Source organism: Dromiciops gliroides, chromosome 3 (assembly GCF_019393635.1).
Source record: "Dromiciops gliroides isolate mDroGli1 chromosome 3, mDroGli1.pri, whole genome shotgun sequence".
Classification (NCBI taxonomy): Eukaryota; Metazoa; Chordata; class Mammalia; order Microbiotheria; family Microbiotheriidae; genus Dromiciops; species Dromiciops gliroides.
In genome coordinates, this window is record NC_057863.1 from 511,423,556 (window position 1) to 511,451,114 (window position 27,559).

The following is a 27,559-nucleotide window of genomic DNA, read 5'->3' on the forward strand; positions in this document are numbered from 1 at the left end:
TGGAGGCAAGACAGTGAGGGAGATGGGAAATTATCACTCAGTAAGTAGAAAATAGAATCTCTTCAATTCTCGGCATAAGTGCTAGATTTGATGAATTTAACTCCAAACATGGGGGGCAGCCAATGGAAACAAAGGGTTAGTGTTTTTGAAGAACCACAACCATGACCAGTTTGGGTGAATTGTAAGGTATATAGTTTAAATATCCAGTTATAAAAGGCTTTAACACCCAAGATGAATTTGTATTTGATCTTTGAATAGGGAGCAAAATGGTGAGAACCTATAATTTAGGAAAATGGAAGTTGTGTAGTAAAAGGGTCAGAATGAAGAACATTATCAGGGCAGCTAGGTGTCGCAGTACATAAAGCTCAGGCCCTGGATTCAGGAGGACCAGGAATTCAAACCCAGTCTGACACTTGCTGACAATAGGCAGGTCACTTAACCCTCATTGCCCTGCCCAAAACAAAATAAAACATTTATCGGGAGGGGGCAGCTAGGTGGTCGCAGTGGATAAAGCATCGGCCTTGGATTCAGGAGTACCTGGGTTCAAATCTGGCCTCAGACACTTGACACTTACTAGCTGTGTGACCCGGGGCAAGTCACTTAACCTCCATTGCCCCGCAAAATAAATTAAAAAAAAAAAAAACATTTATCGGGAGAGCTAATTAGGAGGCCATAACAGTAATCCAGGTAAGAGTAGTCCTAAACTAAGGTAGCGAATGTGATAAGGTAATGGATGCAGATTTGTCAATAATAGAGGCCTAAAGGACTTTAAAGATGGTGGTGGTCCCCTAGAGCCTAGCTTCAACTGTGGGTGGTCATGACCTCACATGGAGTCATGTAACTGAATGTGGGATGGTTATAAATTGCTTATGGTAAAGTTTCTAAACAGAGGACCACCAAAAATCAAAAATGCAACTAACCTGGGGTTACATAAAAACTCAGGTTGCTTGAGTGTAAAGTTTTAAGAAACCCTGTTTTAGAGAAGTAGGTTAAGTTCAGAAGAGTAGTGAGTTTTAGGGAAAAGATAAATACTAGCTGTGTAACCCTGAGCAAAATTACTTAACCACAACTGCCTTAAATATCCAGGGCAGTCATCCTGCCACTGGACCAGAATGGCACTCCAGTGAGGTTGGTGACCTCGTACAACCCCTCTCCTTCACTTAAATCCAATTCATTGCCAAGTCATAACATCTAAAAAATAGGAACAAATATAAAAGAATCTGGAACATGGATGGCATTTTAGATCAATTGACAGTATGCTTTGATGGTTCTTGCTTTGTTTCCCAAGCTGTCTTGTCTTTCTCCATTTTCTAAAATTAAAACAGAAAGTATGACAAAATTTAATGCCAAGAATGTACAAGACTTATATAATAGACTGATAAAAGGTCTGATAACTAAGTATTCTTCTAGTTGCCTTAGTTACCTTTCTTGATCTATTACTTGATAAGAGCAAGCTTGTATCTCATTAGTAAGAGGCCATGATAATATGTTAATTAATCATGGCATCCTATAGAGACTTCCTTTGAGGTCACAGCGTTAAGAGCTTCTGGTTTCATAGCCATGTAAGCCCTCTTTGAAATGACCTGGTAAAAAATAAGTTTGGGGTGGTGGTGGAGGAGAATATCAACCTTACCTATCCATCTCAAAACATTAACGTGTTTAAATTACAGCATAGCTTGTGCTTCAGCATGCTTGTCAGGCTGATCTAAAATGACAAGATAAAGATCATTAGACCATCATTATTATTCCAAGTTGCTTTCTTATTTGTCTATTAGACTAAACTCATAGTAGGTACTTAGTAAATGCTTAATGATTAGCAGTCGAATACACCAATACAAGTATGGATCAGGTCTCTGTGTTAAACTGTTCCCAATAGGTTAAATGCTAATAAGGTAGCAATTATAAACCTCCTGGGTAATTTTTTGTGGTCATGTCCACAGCAATCAGAAACTGCATTCTAAAAGCCTTGGTAATGACCAGACAGTTCCATCACTAGGAAATTCAGATTATGTCAAATAGTTGTTACCTGATGTTACACACCTTGTAAGCTAGGCTTTTTACCCCTTCAGCTCCTTTGTGGTTGGTAGCATGTTGATGTAACGCCTGTAGTGGTAACATTGTCATAGTGAGATGACTACCATTTTTCAGTTAAAGAAAATATGGGGGCAGCTAGGTGGCGCAGTGGATAGAGCGTCGGCCCTGGAGTCAGGAGTACCTGGGTTCAAATCTGGCCTCAAGACACTTAACACTTACTAGCTGTGTGACCCTGGGCAAGTCACTTAACCCCAACTGCCTCACTTAAAAAAAAAAAAAGAAATGCTCAATGTCTATCAATTGTCTGAAGTTCAGTTCGATTACTAAATGAATCACACATTTTACTGATGAGCTCACTTTCTCCTTTGCTCAGTTTTCTTAGGATTCAATAAGATATTCACCAAAGAACCTGATGTTCAGAAAGGCCATTTTTCATTCACCTCTTCAGAGCAGTTGAACATTTTGCCAATCATCACCACATCTACAAATCAGCCAAACTTTCAGAATGACCCAAATGGCAAAAGCATTGAAAAATAACATCTTAAATGTTTTTGCCCAACTTCTACAAACTACTGAATATTTAGAGCCAAATCAGGACCCCTCTTCCTGAAGGATGGGGGTAATACATTCAATTCCACAATCCTAAATCAAATTAAAGTAATAAATTTTGGAATGTAACCTCTTAGGCCCCTATCTCAAGGGTCATTTCGTTTGCCTCTCCTATACTATATTAAATTGATTCTTATATTACTACAGATGTAGAACACACAGACAGAACTCCATAAACATGGTGGCAAGATAATTTCCTAATGTTGATTGCTAGGGGGTGTGGGTAGTAGATTCATGCTTTGAATTGGATGTCAAAATCAAGCTAAACTATTTGTATAAAAATACTTACTTAAAATGTTGAAAACTGGCCTGATAAACTGCGTTCTCTGGTCTTCCTAAAAATTTAAGTTCAAAAAAGCCAATCATCATTTAGGCAAATATATGTGTAGATGTTAGTGTGTATATGCACACACCCAGGATTCCCCCTCATCCCCAACACAGTTAACATCAACCAAAATACCAATTTTTTGTTTAAAAGACGGGGGGGGGGGGGGGGGGGGGGGGGGGGGGGGGGGAACACGACGACGATGAACAAAATACCAAGGGCCAGGAGATCTCAAAGATTGTTTCAGGCTGTTACAGGTCTCATTGTCACCACTAATAAATCATTAGTGATGGAAGCTAAACCTGTCTTATTATAGCCACATTATGCTGTGAACACAAATTCCAAATGTGCTCATGATTATTTGGAATATGGCATTTCATTAAATAATGGAATGAATTCCATTAAGGCTTGGCATATTCAATATCACTGTCAGAGTGAGGCTACAATATCATTTTCAAATGAAATAACCAGTAAATTTGGGAAAAATGTAATCACAGGAAAATTATCATTAACCTACCATAAATTGTCAATTTGTTCCCATTCAAACAGGTTTCCAGGTCTCTGAAAGGCTTTTCCTAAAGAAAAATATCTATTTATAGATCAGCTCAGTAGCAAAATGGCAACACAAACAAGTCAAGTGCCTTTTAAAATGGCTTGTATCAATAGAAATACCAGGTTGAACACGCACAATAAGCATGAAACCAACGATGCCAGATACTGAGTTTCTATAGCACTGTCTTTTGAACAGCCCAACAATAATACTGCTGGGTGCAGATACCACACAGTGCAGTCTTTATGTGAAGATATACACAAATATTAAGCTACATGTTTAACATTCCTATGTCACCCCTCCCCCAATGTCCTATGGCTATATTAGGAACCACTTTTTAAAGAACTCCATCTCTTGGGGCAGCTAGGTGGCACAGTGGATAAAGCACTGTCCCTGGATTCAGGAGGACCTGAGTTCAGATCTGGCCTCTAACACTTGACACACTAGCTGTGTGACCCTGGGCAAGTCACTTAACCCCAATTGCCCCCCCCCAACTCCATCTGTATTTCCCTAGTCATTTCCTGAAGCCCATTTTTTCCAGGAGTTATCCTCAGGGATCTAATGGTTTGGGGTCCCATATTGACTGAATTAAGTTTTTATCAGTGATGTGATAAAATGCCTAGAACACATCTGCAGATGAAACAACTGTGTCAGGGATAGACAGCACATTAAATATTAGGATTCAACATTAAGCCAAATCTAATACAACATAATGCAGAGAGGTAAGTGTAAAACCAGACTTGTGTGGAAAAAAAAAAAACTTTAATAAAAAACACAAGTGTGATCTAAGAATACAGACCTGAGTTTTTAATAGGCTGTACTGAGATGTCTTTAAATCAGCAATTAAGCAGCAACCCTGGTCCAAACCAACTTCTTGTTCACCAGAGGGTACATCTTGTGAATTCCCTTTTGGCAGACAATCTAAATCAAAGAGCAAATATAAATTGTTAGGTAGCAGAGGCAAAAACACTTATGTTCAAAAATTGATCAAGAACACTGTGGTCATATAGTTTAAACAAGTTCTATCAGAATTCATTTTAGTTCATGTTTCTATCACTCAGCAGTTGAACAAAAGAATTCATCATATGAACTATAATCAGATTAATGCTAAGAGTATGATGATTAATTAAGCTTACCTAAAAACATCCAAAGCACCAGTAACTGGCACCACCTATAAGCAAAGTTTATGTTAGTAAGGTAACACATTATTTGAAAAGGCGTTGCTTTAAAATATGCTTTGTCTTGTAGTTTTATCCCCACAGACCTGATAAATAGATAAGTGGGTAAAGCGAAACTACACATTTGCTGTCTGAGGCGTTTCCAACGATATGGACCTACAGAAAAGGTCCCATCGGGATAGACCTCAAAATCAGATGACCAAAACCAAAACACCATTTAGTCTTTTTTTTTTTTTGCAGGCAATGGGGGTTAAGTGACTTGCCCAGGGTCACACAGCTAGTAAGTGTCAAGTGTCTGAGGCCGGATTTGAACTCAGGTCCTCCTGAATCCAGGGCCAGTGCTTTAACCACTGCGCCATCTAGCTGCCCCTCATTTAGTCTTAAAAAAAAAAAAGAGGTCAAGGTTTAAAATTTCCCCATCATTAAAATTTAGACCAAAATTTTCTATCAAAAGCTGAAAAATTTTATAACATAAGTTTTCCACATTTTACTTGAAGTGCAATAAAAGATTAGAAATTTCATACCTGAAAAATTCTCATATAACCACTGAATTCCTCAATGTAAATTCCTAACAGGAGAAAAAAAGATGGTGGTGGGGTAAAGTTCAGAAAAGCCAATCATTTAGGTAAATGTACATGTACATTCTTCATTTCCACATTTGACTGTTTCTAGTTTTGTTAACTTATGTTTTCAATTTCATTCTTATTATTAATCCAGCACACCAAACTTTCAGTGTATTTCAGGATGCTTATTAACACTTAGCAGTGATTAACTGTCCCTTCTTGTATGTATCACAACTCATACAAACCATGGGTTGTGGGTTGCAAAAGAGGGTTTGTTCTTTGCACTTGTCTTTAAGTCTTTGTCTACAATTCAAAACAAAGCTAAACAAAGTGCAGTGGTCCTCACATGCCACACACCATTTACAACTAGAAAATTAAATTTAAAATGAGCATTTTTCTACACTGGCGCCATTCATCCCAATACAATGTTCCTCAGCTTACACTAATAAAAAACATCAGTGAAGAGTACTGTAATGAAATATTGAGTATAAATATACAATATGTAAATATAATGAAATATCTCATTTTTAGCAGGATGACCTGTGAATTCCTTGGTACAGGGCACCTCCATTGAGGAAAAGATCCTTTTCCAGTTTGCCTACACTATTTACAGCCATCATATGGCAGACCCAGGACTTGAACCCGTTCTGACTCCCAGTTCAGCACCTATATTTTCTCGTCTCCATTTACTTGATTCCATGCGATGATATATGGGAAGAATTAAGGACAGTGTCCAAAAAGTAGGAAATATCACCATTTCAGTGATCCTACTCTTTAAACAATTAGATTTTTTATGCTGATATTATTGATTTTTATCTATTTTTCACCTAGCATAATAAATAGGAGTAATCTATTACTACTTACCCTTTCTTTTTCCTTTGTCCAGAGTTTTTCTTTTTCCTGGGCAAATCAGTTTCATCTTTCTTGCAATTATTTTCTTGAGTGTCATTTCTACTCTTTAAACTCTTCTTTGTCTTTATGTTCTCAGGGAATTCAGTACTTATTATGAAACAACTGCTTTCCTATATACCAAAAAATATTAAGAACTAAAAACTAGGTTGTTTTAAGCACATTTAAGAAATAGTTGTAGATAATTCAAACAGAACTTTTGGGGAAAAGAAAACATGAAGTTCAAATAGTTAAGTCATAATTCCTGTTACTTCACCCTCCAAGTTACTACAAATATTTATTTTATTTACATCTGGAAGAAATGCAAAAAAATTTACTGGACCAGAGTTCATGCCCAAATTTAATACATTCTCACCATCAATAAACCTTTTAAAATTTAGGGTTTTTCAAATGTTGAAAACTATCTCTACATGTAACTGGAAAATAATTTAAAAATTAGGGTTTGGGGGTGTTTTTTTTTGCTAAAGCCTACAACAGAGTATGCCTAGATCATATTTACTTACCACTAATTTAACATCACATTCATCTGGATCATCCAAATGACTCTCTTCCAAACTGAAACATTAAAAAAACACCAAATTACTTATGCATTATATTCTCTTCCTTTGTTAAAAAAGATGGTTTTAAATCGCTTAACATTTTGCAAAATAGGTAGGACCAAAGGAATATGCACAATATAAGCATGAGGACTAGATCCAGATATGCAAGTCACTTAACCCCAATTGTCTCCCCCTCAAAAAAGGAATTGGGGAGGGTAGAACCAATAAACATACATTTAATAATGACTTAAAAAAAACATGTCAACTTACTCGGGTTCTTCTATAGGAGAAATAGATCCATCATCATCCAGATATTTATGTTTCCGTACACCAAAGTCTTCTTTTTCTAAATCTTCACCAACATCTAGATGCTTCAAAGCTTCTTTGAGATGGGATTCATATTTCTGTTCCTTAACATAGTTGAAAAATCCTCTTGCAACTGCTTGCTATATAAAAGAAATTATAGAAACCTCTAACAGATGACTCAATATTTAGCTTAATGTGCACAAGAACAATGTCTTACAACTGATAAACTTCCAGAAACTTGAGAATTATTACATTCCTATTATTCCATATCTGACCACTCTCAAAAAATGATGATTGTTATTTAATCCTTGCCACAGTCCTATGACATTAAATGCTATTATCCCCATTTTATAAAGTTTAGGTTAAGTGACTCGACCAGGGTCACAATGACTGAAGAGAACGAAGGTTTTTCCTATTTTGTTTTTGTATTCCCTGAGTACCTTAAACAGTGGAGCTAGGGGCAGCTGGGTGGCGCAGTGGATAGAGCATTGGCCCTGGATTCAGGAGGACCTGAGTTCAAATCCGGCCTCAGACCCTTGACACTCACAGTTGTGTGACCCTGGGCAAGTCACTTAACCCCAATTACCTCATCAAAAACAAAACAAAAAAACCTACCCACAAAACAAACAAAAACAGTGGAGCTAGGTGGCAAAGAGGATATAGCCTGCCAGGCCTGAAGTCAAATTTGTCCCACTTCTAAAACCTAATTTTAATCCAGTTTATTTTATCAAAAGAGCCCAATATCTATCTGCCTCACTGAAAATATATGCAAGCTGAAAGAAAAAGTCTTAAAATAAACCTTTTATATGACTTCAACCAGTTCAGACTTATTTTCCATTCAGCAATAGTTACATGTATGGGGAACATAGGCACAACTACACAATCTCTCTAAACTTCTCAAAATCTGCCTTACCTCATAGCCTAAAATTTTCTTCCAAAGTAATGGTTTCCTTCCATTCTCTGATTCGATCAAAGGGAACTGTAAACCTTTATCTTTGAACAAGTTCTTTTTTGAAATGGCTAAAGGTTGCTTTTTAAAGCTTCCTTTTGGCCTTCCCCTTGGCCTTCCAGTTGGCTTGTATTTTCTTCTCTTCTTTTTCTTCCAATTTTCAAAAATAACTCGCAAATTAAATGGTTCTAGTTCTGAAGATGAGTTACTTGAGTAATCTCTCAACTGAGTATTTACTGGCGACTCTATGGTATTTGATGTCGATATATTTCTTGATTTTCCAGTAGGTCTGGTAGAATCACACTGAGTTTTGAATAAACTGCTGCTAGAATCTGAGTCATACCTATAATAGGAAAAAAAGGCTTTCACCAAACTTGCTGGTTAAATTTATTACTTTAGCTAAGGAAATACCTTCCAATCCAAGCATAAAGTCAAACAAGATTTAAAAAAATTATACTACTTTCTATTCACTGAAGAGTTTGGAGCCTTCACTGTAATATAAATGTGATTTGAGATCTTTGCCAAGGAGTGTACAATTGTTGCACAGTAAAAATTTTCACATGTAATGGTGAGGACATATAATGGTCCTCTAAAACCATCGCCTAGGGGGCAGCTAGGTGGCAAAGTGGATAGAGCACAGGCTCTGGAGTCAGGAGGACCTGAGTTCAAATCAGACCTTAGACACTTAAACCCAATTGCCTCACTTAAAGACTTATCTTGTTCAAGATGCTTACTAGCTATGTGACCCTGGGCAAATCACATAATTTTATTTGCCTTAGTTTCCTCAGCTGTAAAAGGAAATGGGGCAGCTAGGTGGGTAAGTGGATAAAGCACTGGCCCTGAATTCAGGAGCACCTGAGTTCAAATCAGGCCTCAGACACCTGACACTTGCGACCCTGGGCAAGTCACTTAATCCCCATGACACTGCAAAAACCAAACAAAAAAGGGGGAAATGGCAAACCACTTTAGTATCTTGTCCAAGAAAACCCTAAACAGGGTTATAACAGTACATGAAACCTATTAACAAATTTTCCGTATCTTCCCAGTAACATCTCCAATTCCAGAAGAGATAGACCTTTTCATTAACTATGTTAAGGCTCTTGAAATATTTTAATCTTCATCTCCTGTAAATCTCATAATACATCTCTCCAGTGACTAATAGCTTTTATGAAAATGTAGACTCACATTTCATTGTTTACCAATAAACCAGTTGAAGCCAAATTCTGAGTTTCATCCATCACTCTTGGATTTAAATTTTCATCTTTAATATCTAGAAGAGAAAGAAATTTGCCCAATATTTAAATACCTTCCATCAAATTCAAATTTTAGGTCCTGCCTTTTCAGGGTGGGTCAGGGCAGTTTCCAGTCAATCCCCAACCTTTGTTCATTCATTCAGTCAATATTTGGCCTGTGAAGCATACTACTTTGTGGTACCCTGACCCTCGGTTTATTCAGCAGGTTCTTAGTCGGCATCTGCTTCCACCACAGGCTCTCTATCCAGGCCAACCTAGCTGCATTATTTGGAATAATTATATGTAATTACTTCTTATTCTTACAACAAAATCCTGCTCTTTGAATTCCAAATACTCCCCTTTTTCTCCCTAGGATGATTCCCCCCTTTCTTTACCCCTCCCTCTCCAGTGAAATGCTTTAGTTTTCTCTTAAATGGCTGCAACAGGCTGCTAGTCGGCTGCAGTCTAAGCCAGTCTGAAAGGTTATAAAAACCAAATCGGCACACCATGAATCTGAATTTGCTACCACTGAAAGCAGCAGCTTTGGCAGTTTCAGCCTAGCGTTCCTTTTGACCTAGTCATAGAGAATCACCTAAGCTTCCTTGTATTTTAGAGGCTATTTCACTCACCACTGCATCCCTTTTAATTGCCGCTATTGATAAAATGGGGGTTGGGAAGGGAACACACCGCCAGGTGGCACAGGAGTGCCATGGCTGAAGTCATTAAGACCCATATTCCGGCGTTGCAGTCAGGCCTTAAGGCACTAGCTGTGCGACCCTGGGCAGTGCAATGACCAAAACAAGCAGCCGTATCGAAGGCTCCTTACATGCTCTTTCCGGAGTAACTGCAGAGTAGAAGCCCCCACATCCCCCTCCATCTCCACCTCCAAGAAACCCCACCTTCTTTCACGCTCATAGACCAAGTGACGTCTTCTGAACGCAATGACCATGTTTCTCAAATCTTCACCTAGAAACATCCGCACCGCACTGACGCAATACCAACTTAATAAATGTTTTGACGGCATTTATGCTTCTCTGCCGTCATTTAGCTAGTTAAAAATTCCACAAAATGTCTCCTTTTAAAAGCGATGAGGCCCACGTGCTCACCCATTACGTTGTTAAAACCTGGTAGTCCCAAAGCGCCTTTTCGTCAAAATAAATAATAAACTAAAATAAACAAGACCCCTTCCGTAGCCCCCTTCGTTCGGATGGGTCGCGGAGCCGGGCGTTTGAATCTTGTCTCGGCCCCTCAGAAGCTGGAAGGCCACAAACATGTCGCTTCCCCTCCTCGAGCCTGCTTCCTGCTAAGGTCCCTTCAGCTCTAACCTCCTACTAATCACACCTGAGATAGAAATACCAGCCTGACGGGGGAGAGGAGAAAATATCACCAATTCCCACCTCATGGGATTTTTCCACTGGGCCTACGACACTTCAGGTCCCCAGACATTCAGGGAGGGGCCGGCCCGGCCCGTCCCGGCCCGTCCCCCAACCTGGCGAGGCCCGGTGGAGGCCACATGGCGACACCCTGTCCCTCCCTGACATTTGAGCCGCGGCGGCGACCGGACCAAAGGCAAGACCCCTCGGCTCAGGAGTCCTGCCGCCTCCTCAGGGAAGGTCACAAGAAGCCCGGCTGCGGCTGGGAGGTGGTGGGGAAGGGGGAAGGTAACTCACCCCGAGCTCCCTTCCACACCCGTAGAGACCGCACCAACTCCGAACAAGCACGAGGAAGAAAAGGGACGCTGGGGCTTCCACGTCCGGCTAAGAAGGGCTACGAAATCTCGCGAGACAAGCCGAGAAGGCGGAAGAGGAGGGACAAGCAGAGAACGTGGGGAGGAGCGAGAATGGGAAAGAAGAGGTTGTGTCCCTCCCCCGAGCGCCATGTTGGAAGGCGGAGCTTGGAGTTCGGAATGGGGCGGAGCCACAGAGAGGCGGCGGGGGAAGGGGTGGGGTAATTAGAAAAAGCGAAAGAAGGCGGAGTCACGGGCCCTATGACTTCTGCCGTGGCCCCGCCGCTGCTGTCAGAAGGTGATACTGGCACGGAGGTAAAGTCTGAAGCTCTGTAAGTGGCACGGTCTGGAGTGCGGTGGGGCGGGAGAGGAGGAGGGAGGCAGCTCGGTGGTCTCCAGTGGAGAGAACTCCCTGGCTTCGGCCTTTGGCCGGTGCCTTTCGATTTAAACTGACTGAACTGACGAAGGCTTAGTGACCCGAGTTCGAATTCTGCCTCAGACCCTCAACCAGCGGTGCGACCCTAGGCGAGTCCCTAAATCTCTTTCACTTACTCAGTCTATAAGACATTTATTAAGCGCGTCCTGTGTAGTCACTGTGCTGCTAAGCGCTGGGGATTCAAAGAAGGGAAGGGAACAAGCATTTATTAAGTGCCTACTATATGCCTGGCATTATGCTAGGAGCTTTTTTACGATTATGTTGTTTTATCTTCACTACAACCGGGGAGGTAGGTACTATTATGATCGCCATTTTACAGATAGAGAAACTGAGGCTGGCAGTGGTTAAGTGGCTTGCCCAGGATCACCGAGCTAGTCCCTTAGCTTCTCTAATAATAGTATCCTTCTTACTGGGTCTAAGAACCTAAAGAGATAGAGAAAGTGCTTTGCAAACTTTACAATGCTATATAGATACTAGCGATTATTGCTGCTGATATTATTCCTTCCTGGAGCTTTCTTAAGCCTTTGTGTACTGGCTTCCTACTCCCTTCAGCTGTGAACTTCTGCGGGAGAGGCTGGAGCTGTGTTTTGGTCCCCCTCCCAACCCCCCCATCATTTCTGTCTTATTAACACCTGACACAGTCCCCAACCACCAGGTCTGTGTGTTGTGTCTGGTCATGCCAGATTTTGAGAGGTCCAGCCTGCTTTTTAGTTCCCCACTTATCTGGACTGGTTTAAAATCCTGGGCAAGGGTCATGCCTTGGTTGCTGAATGCTTGGCTGGTCATGCCAAAGGGCCATTCAAATGGACAACCTTTGTACAGGCTGCCTATTTTGTGTGCCATCCCCTAGGGAAGGTTGAGAGTAAGAAGTGGTGTTTTTGGGGGAGAGAGGGAGGAATATAATTTTTTTCCTTTTTTTTTGGATCAAACTTGTCATTTCAAGGGTAGAGGGAACTCTGTGGAAAAATGCCCTCTCTCTCTCTACGGAAGACACCTACCTACTCTGCAATTTAGTCTTGGAAAATTGCCAGGGGCACCGAGAAGGAATTTGCCCAGGGTCAGATAAACAAATGAAATATAGAAAAGCTTTTGGTTGTGTGGGGGTTGCTGGTTTTTCTTGTTTTTTGTTTTTGTTTTTGTTTTTTTACTAAAATTCAACTTCAAGCAGCTTATTAATGTAATACAAGTAATGCCGTTATCACTGTTTTTAAAGGTTTGCATTTATTGTATTGCATACTGGCACAATGCCTACTTTTACCCAATCAAACTGAACACTCACTGTTTAGCAAACTTCTTTAATGTTGGGGAGACAAAAGAATTGTTATTGATTTTTTTTCTAACCTACTTGGCCCTAATATAGCCACTGCAATAAAACCCCATTCTCCCTAACTCATCATTATCTACTAACTGCCATCCTCAAAAGCAACTGATGCTTGTTCTTGTGAGGAAAACTGACATTCCCTGAAGTCAAGAAGCTGGCTTCTTTGAATTGGGGAAAATGGAAAAAATGAAAACTGACACCGAAGAGGGAGGCTCTGGGAAGAGATATCACCAAGTAGAAGATGCTATCCAAGGATTATATAATTTAATGTAGATTACAAGAGATATATTTTTTTTTATGTGAGGCAATTGGGGTTAAGTGACTTGCCCAGGGTCAGACAGCCAGTAAGTGTCAAGTGTCTGAGGTCTGATTTGAACTCAGGTCCTCCTGACTCCAGGGCCGGTGCTCTATCCACTGCGCCATCTAGCTGCCCCTACAAGAGATAATTTTAAACAGAATAATATAGAAGCAAGTGCAAAATACAGCAAAGCATTTATTTGTTTGTTGTAGAGTAAGAGACATAGGGTTGGGAGGTACATCATCAAGGAAGGCTTTTTAGGGAAGTTAACTATTGACTCAGATTTTGAAATAAGTGATGAATATGGATTGTATTTCACTTGTATTCCACTTTGTGAGAACCAGAGGACTGAAGTAAAAGCCCTCAATAGGAAGTCTGTCAGTGGGCAGCAGCTGGTGCCCTCGTGCAAAGCTTCTTAAACAGTGGGTCTCAACCCCATGTGAGGGGGAATAAATGAATGTGGAGGTTGTGAAAAATTTGGCAACAGCAAAAGGCTTCTGTATACCTATTTTATATATCTATATGCCCAGGTTCTCATAAAAATTTCTTTGGAGAAAAAGGGTCAAGAGTGGAAAACGTTTAAGAAGCCCTGCCCTAGGGGCAGCTAGGTGGCACAGTGGATAGAGCACCGGCCCTGGAGTCAGTAGTACCTGAGTTCAAATCCAGCCTCAGACACTTAACACTTAACTAGCTGTGTGACCCTGGGCAAGTCACTTAACCCCAATTGCCTCACTAAAAAAAAAAAAGAAGAAGAAGAAGCCCTGCCCTAGTAGATAGTGCACTGAGGCTGGAGTCAGGATGATCCAGGTTCACATTTGGCCTCAGATACTTACTGGCAGTGTGATCCTTGGCAAGTCACTTTACTTCTGTCTGCCTCAATTTTCTTAAACAGTAAAATGGGAATAAAAAAGCACCTATCTTCCCAGGATTGTTTCGAGGATCAAATGAGATAATATTTCTGTGTGTGTGTTGCTGTTTTTTAAGGCAGTATAGCACCTACTAGGTTGTATATAAATGTTTTTTTGTTCCTTCCCTCATTCCCTTCAAATAGTCATTTACAATCTTGCCCATATTTTCCCCAAATGTTGAGATAATCTACAATTATTAAGCACCTACTATGTGCCTGGCATTGTACCAGGCTCTGAAGATACAAAGAGAAAAATGAAACGATTCCTGCCTTTGAGTTTATATTCTATTGGCAGAGACATAGGACAGGCACCAGACTTGAAATCAGAATATAGAATCAAATTGGAATCATTTAACCTCTCTATACTTGTTTCCTCAGCTGTAACTGTTTGGGCTCTGATCCCCTTTATCAGGTCTCTTAGGGCACTAAATTTATGATCCTGTGATCCTCTAAGAGGATAGCCATCTTACTTGTGCTTTCATTAGTTTGGGGAATTCACAGATAAAGAAGCTTTGCCTGCCAATGCAGATTAGTCCAATCTCTGCAAATTATATAGCGTGGTTTTAAGAGAATTCACTTGGGCAAAAAGGTTAAGTGACTTGCCAAGAGGTCACACCTACCTTACGGGTCAGAGATCTGATTTCTTGATTTGGAAACTAGCTCTTTCTGTTACATACAGCAACTGTCTCTCACTTTATCATTATATACAAAATAAAAGGTATTTTCTTTTTGGAGGGAGGAGGAGACTCAGGAAAGTTCCTTCATGTAGCAGGTGGTGCTTGAGTTTAGTTTTGTTGGAAACCAGGATTTCTGAAAGGTTTTGGAAGTGAAAAGGAAATGCAGTCCAGGTATGAGGGATAGCCAGTGCAAGGTGCACATATGAATGAGCAGATGGAATGTCCCTTGTGAGAAGAAGAAAGAAGGCCAGTTTCCCAGAAGCGAAAAGTTGTGTGTGTGTGTGTGTGTATGATTATATAATAAAGCTAGAAAGTATGGGAAGGGACCAAGTTTCAAAGGGTTTTAAATGCCAAAGAAAGGAGTTTGTATTTGATCCTAGGGTTAATGGGCAGCCATTGGAGATGATTGTGTAGGGGTCTAATAGTCAGACTTTTGTGTTTTAGGAAAATCACTTTGGCAGCTCAGCTGGAGTGAGGAGACATGAGGCAAGGGAACAAGCTGAGAAGCCACTGCAGGAGTCTAGGAGAGGGTGGCTGTGTGAGTAGAGAGAAGGGCTCAGAGTTGAGTGATATTGTTGAGGTGGCAAGATGTGTGATTAGATGTGTAAAGTTATAAACAGGGAGACTGGAAGAATGGATCATAGAATCATAGATTTAGAGCTGAAGTCATAGATCACAACTCTTTGATTTTAAAGTTAATGAAACTTAGTCACAGAAAGGTTAAGTGAATTGCCCAGAGGTACAAACCTAGTAAAGTGTCTGAGGCATTATTTGAACCCAGGTCCTCCTGACACTGGGTCCAGTGTTTTATCCATTAAACTATGTTGTATGATGGCAGCTAGGTGGTGCAGTGGATAGAGTGGCAGGCCAAGAGTCAGGAAGACTCATCTTCCTTAGCCCAAATCAGACTTCAGACACAAGCCACTTAACCCTGTTTGTCTCAGTTCTTCATCTGTAAAGTGAGCTGGAGAAGGAGATGGCAAACCACTTAAGTATCTTTGCCAAGAAAACTCCAAATGGGGTAACGAAGAGTCACACGTGACTGAAAACAACTAAACATATTACTTCTCGCTTTGGTAGAAACAGGGAAATTTGGAAGAGGATTGGATATGCAGGGGAAAATATAGTTGTTTTGGACATGTTGATGTTGAGATGTCTCTAAGACCTCAAGTTTCAAATGTCCAATATGTAGTCAGTGATATCAGGCTAAGGATAGAAGTTTTGAAATATGAAGTAGGGAAATGAGGGAGTTCACAATGTATAGGTGTTATGTTAATGGATCAAGAAAGGGTCACTGGGGGCAGCCTTGGGAGTTTGAAGAGATTTGCAACACCCTTGAACTTGAGTCCTTCAGTCAGCCAATAAACATTTATTAAATACCTACTACCTGCCAGGTGCTGTGCTAAATACTTTTTTTTTTTGCGGGGCAATGAGGGTTAAGTGACTTGCCCAAGGTTACACAGCTAGTGTCAAGTGTCTGGGGCTGGATTTGAACTCAGTTCCTCCTGAATCTAGGGCCAGTGCTTTATCCACTGCACCACCTAGCTGTCCCTGTCTTTTTTTTTTTTTTAAACAAGTATCTCATTTAATCCTCACTATAATCCTGGGAAGTAGGTGCTATTATTATTCCCATTTTATTGGGTATACAAAGAGGCAAAAGAAAATCCCTGCCCTCAAGGATCTTGCTTTCTAATGGAGGAGACAGCAAACATCTGTACAAACAAGCCATATGTAGGATAAATAAGGAAGGCACTAGAATTAAGAGGTGGTGAGAAAGACTTCCTATAAAAGTTGGAACTTAAAGTCAGGAGACAGAGATGAGGAGGAAGAACATTCCAGAGGATGGGGTATGGAATAGCCAGTGTCATAGAATTCGTGGCAACCAGCAAGGTGTAAGAAGACTGGAAGTCTGAGTGAGTGGTTGGTAGAAAGTAAGATCACTCAAGCAGTGATGGAGAAGGACTAGGATGAGATTGATTCATTCAGGTTAGCCGGAGGAAGGAGGCTGTATTTGATGATACATTTGGTCACTGTGTATTCATTGGGTTTAGAGGGAGCATTTGTCATTCTTGTTGCTCTCCACCCCACCCCAAAAGAAAACAAATGCATCATTTTTTTTAATCATGCAATTACATGTCAACAGAAATCTAAAAACCATTTTGTCTTCTTTTAATTAGTGATTCTTTATGTTCTTTGACAGGTTAACAGCTGTGCATATCTGCTGTGCTATGAGTGCTGGTAAATTAGCCTAAAGCATCTTTTTTCATCCAACTTTGTGCACAGCAAAATGGCAAGTGTTGAGAAATTTCCTTTTCATGTGCCAGGTTTAGAAGAGCTTGTTGGGGGTAAGTACAAACATTTGTGGCAGCTTTGGGATTTTAAAATTCATCTAGGAACTTGTAATTATGAAAGCTGTTATTTACATGATTTTTTTTCTTCAATCATGGGCTCTTAAAGTATTGAAGTAAGTTAATTTAAGAGTACGTTTTTCCTCCCCTTCAATTAAAAATAACTATTTTGTACTTAAAAAAAATTAAACTGATTTTTGTTTTGTTTTTATAATAAACTGATTTTTAAAAAAACATAATAAACTCAGACTTAGCTTGGGATACAGAGCCAGAAATTTTGTCATAGTCACAAAAAAAAGAAATAATAATATAACAAAACCCCACCTTTATAGAACATAAGTTTAAGCCAAGAAACAAATTTTATTGAGGGGAAATAACTATGATAATCACAGTTTCAAATCTATCTGATCCCAAGTCAGAAATTATTTTTCCTTCACCAGATGAAGCACTTCTCTTCCCTCTTATACACTTACCCCATTACATTTAATATGATTGTGTATGTGGTCACAGCTTCCTATTTGAAGACAGTCTTATAAGCTCAATAAGAATTAGGAACTGTGCCTTATTCTTTTTATACCTTCCTTAGTTTTCACTAGTGGTCTCCTTTGATGCCTTTTCATGGTATGAAGGTGACATTGGGCTCTCAAAACCTCTGGTTGGTTCTACTAGGCTGCAGAGGCCTTGAGGAAAGACAGGTTCAGTGTAACTCTAGTTGGAAAACCAGCTCACTAAAGTATGGAGAGACTACTCATCAAGTTGATCATCAGGTAATGAATATTTTTGACCACAACACATCAATGAAATCATCTACTAAGGTGTAAAAGGAATTTAATTCAAATTGGTGGCAGCAGTGCCTACTCTGCTCAAATCACAGCCATTTTGAAATATGGAAGTTTTGAAATTCTCCTGCCTCCTCACTGCCTCAGCACCTACCATAGGGCTCTATATAAAGTAGGCACTTAGTAAATGTGTGTGGAATTGATTTCAAGGCCTAGGAAATGTTTTATTAAATTTCTGCTAGTTAAAATAAGCTTTAAACATATAACAGTCCTGTTGAGTATTAGTTGACTGTTTTGTTTAACAATTTTGCCAAATTAATATTGTTATCCTAACCCCCTTCCCCCAGTGAAACAGGCTGTTCACAAACATGCTCAGATTTCTTTACCTGCTTTATTTCTGTGTTGATAGCTGTCTCAGACTTCCATGTGACCAGAAGTTTAAAAAAACAAAACACATTAAGAATTTGCTGTTTGAATGGGCCCTTTTTTTGATAATCTTTTAGTTATCACTTGATATGGCAGACAGCCAGGAAAATGTTCAGATTTCTTTCTCAGTGTATTTCTCTGCCTTCAGTTTTCATATCCTTTCAGTCAGAAAACAACATTTATTAAGTACCTACTATGTGCTAGGTACTGTGCTAAGCACAGGGAATACAGAAAAAGATGAAAGACAGTTCCCATAATGTTGATGATACTGTGTATAATGTTCTTCTGGTTCTTCTGGTTGAACATTATACACAGTATCATCAACATTATGTGTTGATCAACTGTGATAGATTAGATTCTTCTCAGCAATACAACAGTACAAGAAAGTTCCAAAGGACTCATGATGGAAAAGGCCCTCCAAATCCAGGAAAAAAAAAAAGAACTGTGGAATATGGATGCTGATTGAACCATACTAATTCTTTTGTTTTTTGGTGCTGTTGTTTTTCTTTTTTGAGGTTTTTCCTTTTTTGCTCCGATTCTTCTCTTATAACATGACTAATGCAGAAATATGTTTAATGTTACTGTATATATATAACCCATATCAGATTACCTGCTGTCTAGGGGAGGGGAGGGAGGGAGAAAAATTTGAAATTTGAAATCTTATATAAACAAATGTTGAAAACTATCTCTACATATAACTGGAAAATAATAAAATACTTTTATCAGAAAAAAAAACCAAAACAGTTCCCAGCTTACAATCTAAGCAGGGTATAAGTCTTTCTGCCACTGGTGTACTTCTCCAGGCAATAATAGGTGTCTGTGCATCTATTTTTGCTAGGTGGTCATAGTTTATTTCATAATACAGATATAAATAGTTTTTTTGTTTGTTTGTTTGTTTTTGCGGGGCAATGGGGGTTAAGTGACTTGCCCAGGGTCACACAGCTAGTAAGTGTTAAGTGTCTGAGGCCGGATTTGAACTCAGGTACTCCTGAATCCAGGGCCGGTGCTTTATCCACTGCACCACCTAGCTGCCCCTCATAATACAGATATAAATATCACCTAGTTTCTTCATAGCTTTTGTAGCATTTCCTTAATAGAAATTGGCATACCTTTTTTATAGAAAAACTTTCTTTTATTGATCAACATGAGGGGCAGCTAGGTGCACTTACTAGCTGTGTGACCCTGGGCAAGTCACTTAACCCCAATTGCCTCACTAAAAAAAAAAATTAAAATTAAAAAAATTATTGATCAACATGGTACACCTAGTACCTAACACAGTCTCTTACACACTGGGGTACTAAATTGTAGACTAATAGCCAGAGATTGACATAATAAAAATCTTGCTCCAAAGACACTGACAATCGAATAGGAAGAAAATATGTCTACATTAATACCTGTGATACAAGAGAAAGTGAAACTATTTCAAGGAAGTCCTAGCAAAGTATTATGGCAAATTTAAGGAGTGAATGACCATTCATACCAGGGTTGGGAGGGAATCAGGGTATCACATTTGGGCTTTGTAGGAAGGAAGGCATATCACCAGAAGGAAATGATTAGGAGAGAAATTATCCAAGCATGCTAAATAATATGAGCAAAGTTATAACAGGAGCGAGCAGAATGAAAACTGGGGAAGAGAAGAAGTAATCCAAGTTAAGGCTGAAAAGATAAGTTAGAGCTAGACTATGGACCGTTTTGAATTCTGAGGTTCACACTTTATTTAGCTGTTAACTTGGTAGGCAGTGAGGAACCACTGATGGTTTCTGTATTGAAAAGTAACAAGATTGATCAGTCACACCTTAGAAAGATTGCTTGAATAATGTTTGAAGGATGGATTAGTGAAGAGGATACACTGGGAGAGAGGAAGACCAATATGGAGGCTCTTGTGTGAATCTAAGAAAGAAAAGATGAAACTGTCTGAATTAGAAGAGTTTCAGTAGAAGTTGAGAGGAAGGAGAGATGTGAGAGATATTGTACAAGTGGAATCAACAGGACTTGGAAGATGACTGAATATGGGGCTTAAGGGAAGCAAAAGAGCCAAAGATGACTGAAATTATAAGCCTGGTTGAATGGGAAGATGGTGGTGCCTTCAAGAGAAATGGGAACTAGGTGTTGGGGGGAGACCAGGTTTTGGGGAAAAGATCATGAGTATGTTTTTAGATATGTTGAGTTCGAGGTACTAGTAGGCAGAAATCCAGGAATGTTGCTCTTGAGAGGTAAAGTAGGTAAAAATACAGATTTTGCAGTCAAGTATATAGTGATCTTTGAAGCCATGGTAGTGGCTAATGAAGAAAGTATAGAAAGACAAGAGAAGTAAAACCTACTTATTTTTGAAGTGTGGGTAGAGGATGTGGAACAAGGAAAAGAGAAAGAGTATTGGTTAGAAAAGTTGGTGAAACTATGTGATTGCTGTGTCATGGAAGCTATAGAAGGAGATAATATCAAGAAAGAAAGGTGAACCACAGTGTTAAATGCTACAGAGAAGTCAAGGGGAGGTGAGAATGTTGGATTTAGTGATTTAATGGTTGTCAGTGACCTTGGAGGGAGTTGTTTCCATATAGTGGTGAAAATATAACAAATTGCAAGGGCTTAAGTGGTGAAGGAACAGTAAGGAGAAGGAAGCAGGAAATGTAGAAGTTTGTACATTTCTAAGTGTGTTCTTTCATTCTGTTAAAGGCTGCATCTGACTGATATGATCTGATTTCTCATAACTATCTATGGTTGTCCCTAAAAAAAGAGTTTAGTAGTAAAGACAGGGGAAAGTTGAGACATGTGAAAGTGACATGATCAAGGGAAAGTTTTTTTCTTTTTAGTATTGGAGAGACCTAAATATATTTGTAGGCTCAAGAAAAGAGCCCGTAAAGAAGGATAAAGTAAACATGAGTGAGAAGAGAAATAATTGATGAAACCAATAAGAGAAGCATCTAGAGGACCCTCAGTTGCACAGGCAGAAAAGCTCACTTTGGCACAAGAGTGACATCTTTTTTGATTGGGGAGAGAAGAGAGATTGGTGAGACACTGAGCGGTTATGCTGGAAGGAGGGAGTTGGGGAGAAGGCAAATGCAAGGTGGAAAAGGACATGGATTTAGAGGCTTGAGGAAAAGAGGTCTCATGGTCCCCAGAAGTAGAGGCAGTCATGTGAAAATGGCCACATTTAAGCCACAGCCAGTCTTACAAATGGCATTGAGAAATCCAGGCCCTCATTTCTAAAATGTATAGAGAACTAAATCAAATTTATAAGAATATAAGTCATTCCCCAATTTAAAAAATGATGAAAGAATATGAACAGGCATTTTTCAGGTAAAGAAATTAAAGCTATTTATATTCATATAAAAATGCTCTAAATCCCTATTGACAAGAGAAATGAAAATTAAAACAACTCTGAAGTACCATCCCATACATATCAGATTGACTAATTTGACAAAAAAGGAAAACAGTAAATATTGGAGATGTGGGAAAACTGGAACACTAATACATTATTGGTGGAGTCGTAAACTGATTCAACCATTCTGGAGAGCAATTTGGTTTTGGTTTTGGTTTTGGTTTTTTTGGTGAGACTTGCCCAGAGCTAGTAAGTGTTAAGTGTCTGAGGCCGGATTTGAACACAGGTCCTCCTGAATCCAGTGCCGGTGCTCTATCCACTGCGCCACCTAGCTGTCCTGGAGAACAATTTGGAACTATGCCCAAAGAGCTCATACCCTTTGACCATAAAATACCACTACTAGGTCTGTATCCCAAAGAGATCATAAAAAAGGGAAAAGGACCCACATGTAGAAAAATATTTATAGCAGCTCTTTTTGTGTTGGCAAAGAATTGGAAATTGAGGGGATGCCCATCAATTGGGCATGCAATTGTGGTATATGAATGTGATGAAATACTATTATGCTATAAGAAACGATAGCTTTTTGTGGTGGCTAAAATTTTGAAATCAAAGGGATGCCCATCAATTGGGGAATGGCTAAATAAGTTGTGGTACATGATTGTAATGGAATATTATTGTGCCATAAAAAATCACAAGCAGGCAGATTTCAGAAAAACCTGGAAAGACTTACATGAACTGATGCTTAGTGAAATGAACAGAATTAAGAGAACATTGTACACAGTAATGCAATACTGTGATGAGCAACTGTGATAAACTTCGCTCTTCTCAGCAATACAATGATCCAAGACAATTCCAAAAGAGTTATAATGGAAAATGCTCTCCATATCCTGCTGAAAAAGAACTATGGAGTCTGAATGTAGATCAAAGTATACTATTTTCACTTTATTTGTTGTTGTTATTTTTTCTTTCTTGCGGTTTTTCCCTTTTCTTCTGATTGTTCTTTTACAACATGACTAATATATAAATATGTATGACATGATTGTGTGTATATATATACATATATACATGCATATCTATGTATGTATGTGTGTGTATATATATATATATATATATATATATATATATATATATATATATATGCTTGTCATCTTGGAGAGGGGGTAGGGAAGAGCGAAAAATGTGGAACTCAGAATCTTACAGAAATGAATGTTGAAAACAATCTTTACATGTAATTGGAAAATAAAATTAAAAACTACCAAGAAAAAGAAAAAAGAAACCCAGGTCCTCAAATATGAGTCTCTGAAAGACATTGGCTCTAAATTTCTGAGGTTCTTGAGCTCTGATAAGGAGAAAAGGCTAAAGAAGATGCAAGCCTACAACTCTGTCGGTGCCTAGGGAGAGGGCCATCAAGATCTTCAACAAGGTCCCCAAGGTTAAGGGCCTCAGTCACCAAATCACTTGTAAGTTCCAAGATTACTATCAGATTCATTACATTCAAGCATATCATTAACTATCTAGGACCCAAGCTCACCAAACCTACAGACCTCATGGCTGACAATCCCACCGAATCCCACTGAAGGTAGTTAAACCCAGTATTACTATTGTAAAACATCTGGGGGAAAAGCTAAATCTCAAAACTTCAGGAGAGGACTTTACTTTGAACTTCAAGTCACAGTTTTTCCTAGGTGAAGCATCATCACTTATTTTGTACAAGTAAAGTAAGTGAAGTGACATCACTGTTTTATAGCAACTGACAGTAAGTGGATGATGGAGCTGTACAGAAGTAATCTAGATAAAGAGTTATCCTTTTCAGAGACACAGTAGCAAATGACACTAGTAATGTAGTGTTTGATAAACCCAAAGACTACAGCTTCTGGGATAGGAACTTAGTATTTGACAAAAACTGCTGGGAAAACTGGAAGATAGTATGGCAGAAATTAGGCATAGACCAACATCTTACACCTTATACTAAAATAAGGTCAAAATGGGTACATGATTTAGACATAAAAGGTGATACCATAGGTAAATTAGGAGAGAAAGGAATAGTTTACCTTTCAGATCTTTGGAAAGGCAAACAGTTTATGACCAAACAAGAGATAGAGAATATTATGAAATGCAAAATGGATGATTTTGATTACATTACATTAAAAAGTTTATGTACAAACAGAAGCAATGCATCCAAAATTAGAAGGGAAGCAGAAAGCTGGGAAACAATTTTTATAGCCAGTACTTCTGATAAAGGCCTCATTTCTAAAATATATCAGGAACTAAATCAAATTTATAAGAATCCAAGTCATTCCCCAATTGAGAAATGGTCAAAGGATATGAACAGATAGTTTTCTGATGAAGAAATCAGAGCTATCTATTGCCATATAAAAAAATGCTCTAAATCACTATTGATTAGAGAAATGCAAATGAAAACAACTCTGAGATACCACCTGACACCTATCAGATTGGCTAATATGACAAAAAAGGAAAATAATAAATGTTGGAGAAGCTGTGGAAAAATTGGTACACTAATGCATTGTTGGTGGAGCTGTGAACTGATCCAACCATTCTGGAGAGCAATTTGGAATTATGCCCAAAGGGCTATAAAGCTGTGTATACCCTTTGACCCAGCAATACCACTATTGGGTCTTTTCCCCAAAGAGATCATAAAAACGGGAAAAGGACCCACATGTACAAAAATATTTATAGCTGCTCTTTATGTGGTGGCAAGGAATTGGAAATTGAGGGGATGCCCATCAATTGGGGAATGGCTAAACAAGTTGTGGTATATGAATGTAATGGAATTCTATTGGGCTGTAAGAAATGATGAGCTGGAGGATTTCAGAGAAACCTGGAAAGACTTGCATGAACTGATGATGAGTGAGATGAGCAGAACCAGGAGAACATTGTACACAGTATCATCAACATTATGTGTTGATCAACTGTGATAGACTTGATTCTTCTCAGCAATACAATGGTATAAGATAGTTCCAAAGGACTCATGATGGAAAAGGCTCTCCAAATCCAGGAAAAAAAAAAGAACTGTGGAATATGGATACAGATTGAACCATACTATTTCTTTTGTTTTTGGTGCTGTTGTTTTTCTTTTTTGAGGTTTTTCCTTTTTCCTCTGATTCTTCTCTTATAACATGACTAATGCATAAATATGTTTAATGTTATTGGACATATATAACCTATATCAGATTACTTGCTGTCTTGGGGGGTGGGGAAGGGAGGGAAAAAATTTGAAACTAGGAGTCTTATGAAAACAAATGTTGAAGACTATCTCTACATGTAACTGGAAAATAATAAAATACTTTTATAATTTTTTAAAAAGAGTTACCCTTTTCTTTTGAGGGATCTGTAGTCAAGGAATTTTTCATTATCTTTATTAATATCTCCAACATTTAAACTCTTCTATAAAAAGGTTTTTCCTGGTTTACAGTGCTTAGACCAGAGACGTCAAATACATGGGAGCCACCTGGGACCCACAATACTACTAAGTAGAACCCAAACTAGATTAAAATGTAATTGGAAAATATTTGATAAAATAAATAAAAGTAGAATAAAACATAGGTAACATTGCAACTTAAAGGAGAGCCAGTATGCGGTACTCAGGGAAGCTTACATTTCTATTTGAGTGTGACACCACTAGTTTAAGACAATGCCAAGAAAATTCGTGGTCTCTGTTGTCATTGATCTGTAATCATTCTAGATTAGATTTTATTTTTGGAATTTTATTCTGTACAAAATGAGATATGAATGTGCTTCTTTACTGTATAGTTCTGAGTTTATTAGTAAATAAGTAACTTTTTCTATTAAGTTGTTATATGTGGTTATGACAGATTACAAAAAAGAAATTTCCTAATTTAGGATATTTTATTCCTATATAATTTTAATGGAGAACATAATACATAGAATGTTTAGGGGAAATTTGACATTTGGTTGCTAATTATTAACTTGTGTTAAGTGAATAACTTTTTTCTCTCTACATATTAGTTTTACAGAATGGACTTAAAAATAATTTTGCTGATGTCCAGGTCTCTGTAGTTGATTGCCCTGATCTGACTAAGGAACCATATACATTTCCTGTTAAAGGTAATTCTTTATTTTCATTGATTCTCTACTTTTTAGTCACTGTTATATTATGCAACCAGCTCATGTTTAAGTAAATAGTTATCTTCCCTTGAACCAATGTAAGAGATTCTTTCCAATCAAGAGAAATTTTTTTTCAAATTTCATTTTTTAAAAAATATGAACTTGACAAACATAAACATGAATATTTCTATATACAAAGAACAGAAATAGAGAATATGAAACCGAATCTATTACATACAGCTTGTTTTTTTGTGTTTTTTTTTAGTGAGGCAATTGGGGTTAAGTGACTTGCCCAGGGTCACACAGCTAGTAAGTGTTAAGTGTCTGAGGCCGGATTTGAACTCAGGTACTCCTGACTCCAGGGCCGGTGCTCTATCTACTGCACCACCTAGCTGCCCCTACAGCTTGTTTTTTAAAGTATATTTTAAATTTAGCATGTTAGTAACAACACTGCTCTGTGTGTCTGAGTTTTCTTCTTTCTTCTGTGCTTTTTTTTTAATGTTTTACTGATGCTTTTTTCTTTCTTGTTTTTGTACCTCTGTCACTACTCCCATCTCCCCTCACAATTCTCTCCCACCCCTCAAATAAAAGCCATCCTTTATAACATGGAAATATAGTCAGGCAAAATATTCACATATTGGTCATGTCTAAAAATGTACATATAATTCTGTAAGTAGGGTCTATTGCCTTTTCCCTAGGAGGTGGGAAGAATGCTTCACTATAACTCCCCTGGAAATTTGATTGATTGTTGGATTTATCAGTGTTAAGTTTTTTAGAGTTGTTTTCCTTTGCAACATTTTAGTCATCATATAAATTGTTCTCTTTTTTTCTGCCTATTCTCTATTGAACTGGGTCTCTTCCATCTTTTCTTATGGTATAATAATATTCCATTCCATTTTTATACAATAATTTTTCATGCAATTTGCAGTTGATAGGTACCATCCAAGATGTTTCCAATTCTTTGGCATAAAAAAGTTCTACTATAAATATTTTTTGCACATATCAGCCTTTCGCCTTTCTCTTTGATCACTGTGGAGCATATGGTAGTGGCATCAACATTGAGTCAAATTCTAAATGGCATTACAGAATGTTTAGATCAGTTTACTGTTCCACTTGGATAAGTGTTTCTGTATCTCACATGTTCCAATAATCATCATTTTCCTTTTTGTTATCTTTTGCAAATATGGCAGGTATGAAATAGAACCTCAGTTGTCTTCATTTACATTTGTCTTATTATTGGTGATTTGAAGATTTTTTCTTGTGGTTGTTGATAAATGGCATTTATTCTTTTGAGAACTATTTTTTCCATATACTTCATCCATTTATTTTTGGGGGAATAATGCTTTTCCCTTCTGAACCATCTCCAGCTTACAAATCTTTTTCAAAATGTGGTGCCCAGCACTGAACACAGTGTAGAGGTGATCCATCTAGGGCAGAGTCCAAGAGAGTATCCCCTCCCTTCTTGGAAGCCTTTTTTCATGTAGCCCAAGACCATAGGAGCTGTTTGTACCATTCAGTCACAATTTTGACTCATACTGAGTTCAGTTCTTTTTCAGATAAACTAGAGATGGGAAAGGAAGGGGAATGAGCATTTATAAAGTGCTTACTATGTGCCATTCTCTGTGCTAAGCACACTACAAATATTCTCTTATTTGATCAAACTACTCACTAATCATGCTCTTGAAGGTGATTGTTTGAACTTGTGAACTTAGTTACTGGCTAATGAATAATTTTATTAACTAATGACTAGCAAATGATTAATAAAAGGATGGTCATTTGGCTTTCTCTGATAAACCAAAACCACCTCATCCCTCTTGGAGACCTCTTGATGCTTATATAACCTTGGAAGAGTGGGTATTCCTGACAGGTGGGAATCAATTCTGATTGGTTAACATTCATGAGAAAATTAATATTATAATGCAAGGTAGGCCTATTCTAATGAGGGATTGGTAGGGCTCATCTCAAGCCAGACTTACTGCCATCTTGGGCAATCTATACAAAAGGATTTATCCTCCAACCAGTCAGTGTGGGTTAAGAATTCC

The 27,559-nt window shown here is 38.5% G+C and overlaps 2 protein-coding genes and 8 non-coding genes across 12 annotated transcripts in view; 1 reads left to right on the forward strand and 9 right to left on the reverse strand.

Moving 5' to 3' along the window:
- Positions 1 to 531: 531 nt before the first annotated feature.
- Positions 532 to 10,950, reverse strand: TAF1D (TATA-box binding protein associated factor, RNA polymerase I subunit D). 3 transcript variants are annotated; one of them, XM_043991009.1, is made up of 14 exons: positions 10,865 to 10,950; positions 9,148 to 9,232; positions 7,927 to 8,305; positions 6,978 to 7,153; positions 6,672 to 6,723; positions 6,124 to 6,281; positions 5,221 to 5,264; positions 4,655 to 4,689; positions 4,318 to 4,439; positions 3,486 to 3,543; positions 2,933 to 2,978; positions 2,041 to 2,103; positions 1,634 to 1,705; positions 532 to 1,310 (listed from the first exon to the last, which is right to left on the reverse strand). In XM_043991009.1, exons 2-7 carry the CDS (start codon positions 9,198 to 9,200, stop codon positions 5,252 to 5,254), a joined length of 831 nt encoding a protein of 276 aa, XP_043846944.1. In that variant the 5' UTR covers positions 9,201 to 9,232; positions 10,865 to 10,950; the 3' UTR covers positions 532 to 1,310; positions 1,634 to 1,705; positions 2,041 to 2,103; positions 2,933 to 2,978; positions 3,486 to 3,543; positions 4,318 to 4,439; positions 4,655 to 4,689; positions 5,221 to 5,251. The 3 variants fall into 3 exon arrangements, with proteins under 3 accessions (XP_043846944.1, XP_043846945.1, XP_043846946.1); XM_043991010.1 differs by having other exon boundaries at positions 2,027 to 2,103; XM_043991011.1 differs by lacking the exon at positions 2,041 to 2,103.
- Positions 1,454 to 1,585, reverse strand: LOC122752376. Its single transcript, XR_006356126.1, has one exon. It is a non-coding gene; the product is annotated as a small nucleolar RNA SNORA25 (small nucleolar RNA).
- On the reverse strand, positions 1,862 to 1,979 carry LOC122752383. Its single transcript, XR_006356133.1, has one exon. It is a non-coding gene; the product is annotated as a small nucleolar RNA SNORA32 (small nucleolar RNA).
- Positions 2,445 to 2,517, reverse strand: LOC122752371. Its single transcript, XR_006356123.1, has one exon. It is a non-coding gene; the product is annotated as a small nucleolar RNA Z40 (small nucleolar RNA).
- Positions 3,215 to 3,342, reverse strand: LOC122752380. Its single transcript, XR_006356130.1, has one exon. It is a non-coding gene; the product is annotated as a small nucleolar RNA SNORA1 (small nucleolar RNA).
- Positions 3,621 to 3,757, reverse strand: LOC122752373. Its single transcript, XR_006356124.1, has one exon. It is a non-coding gene; the product is annotated as a small nucleolar RNA SNORA8 (small nucleolar RNA).
- On the reverse strand, positions 4,539 to 4,609 carry LOC122752443. The gene has a single exon (XR_006356179.1). It is a non-coding gene; the product is annotated as a small nucleolar RNA SNORD5 (small nucleolar RNA).
- Positions 4,754 to 4,886, reverse strand: LOC122752385. The gene has a single exon (XR_006356135.1). It is a non-coding gene; the product is annotated as a small nucleolar RNA SNORA18 (small nucleolar RNA).
- On the reverse strand, positions 5,468 to 5,594 carry LOC122752397. The gene has a single exon (XR_006356144.1). It is a non-coding gene; the product is annotated as a small nucleolar RNA SNORA40 (small nucleolar RNA).
- Positions 10,951 to 16,817: 5,867 nt separating the features above from the next.
- C3H11orf54 (chromosome 3 C11orf54 homolog) overlaps positions 16,818 to 27,559 on the forward strand; it is a 30,492-nt gene continuing 19,750 nt past the window's right edge. Inside the window, 2 exon segments of the mRNA XM_043998078.1 lie at positions 16,818 to 16,904; positions 25,419 to 25,517. Of these exon segments, the coding sequence (XP_043854013.1) occupies positions 16,847 to 16,904; positions 25,419 to 25,517 (157 nt within the window). The 5' untranslated portion in view covers positions 16,818 to 16,846.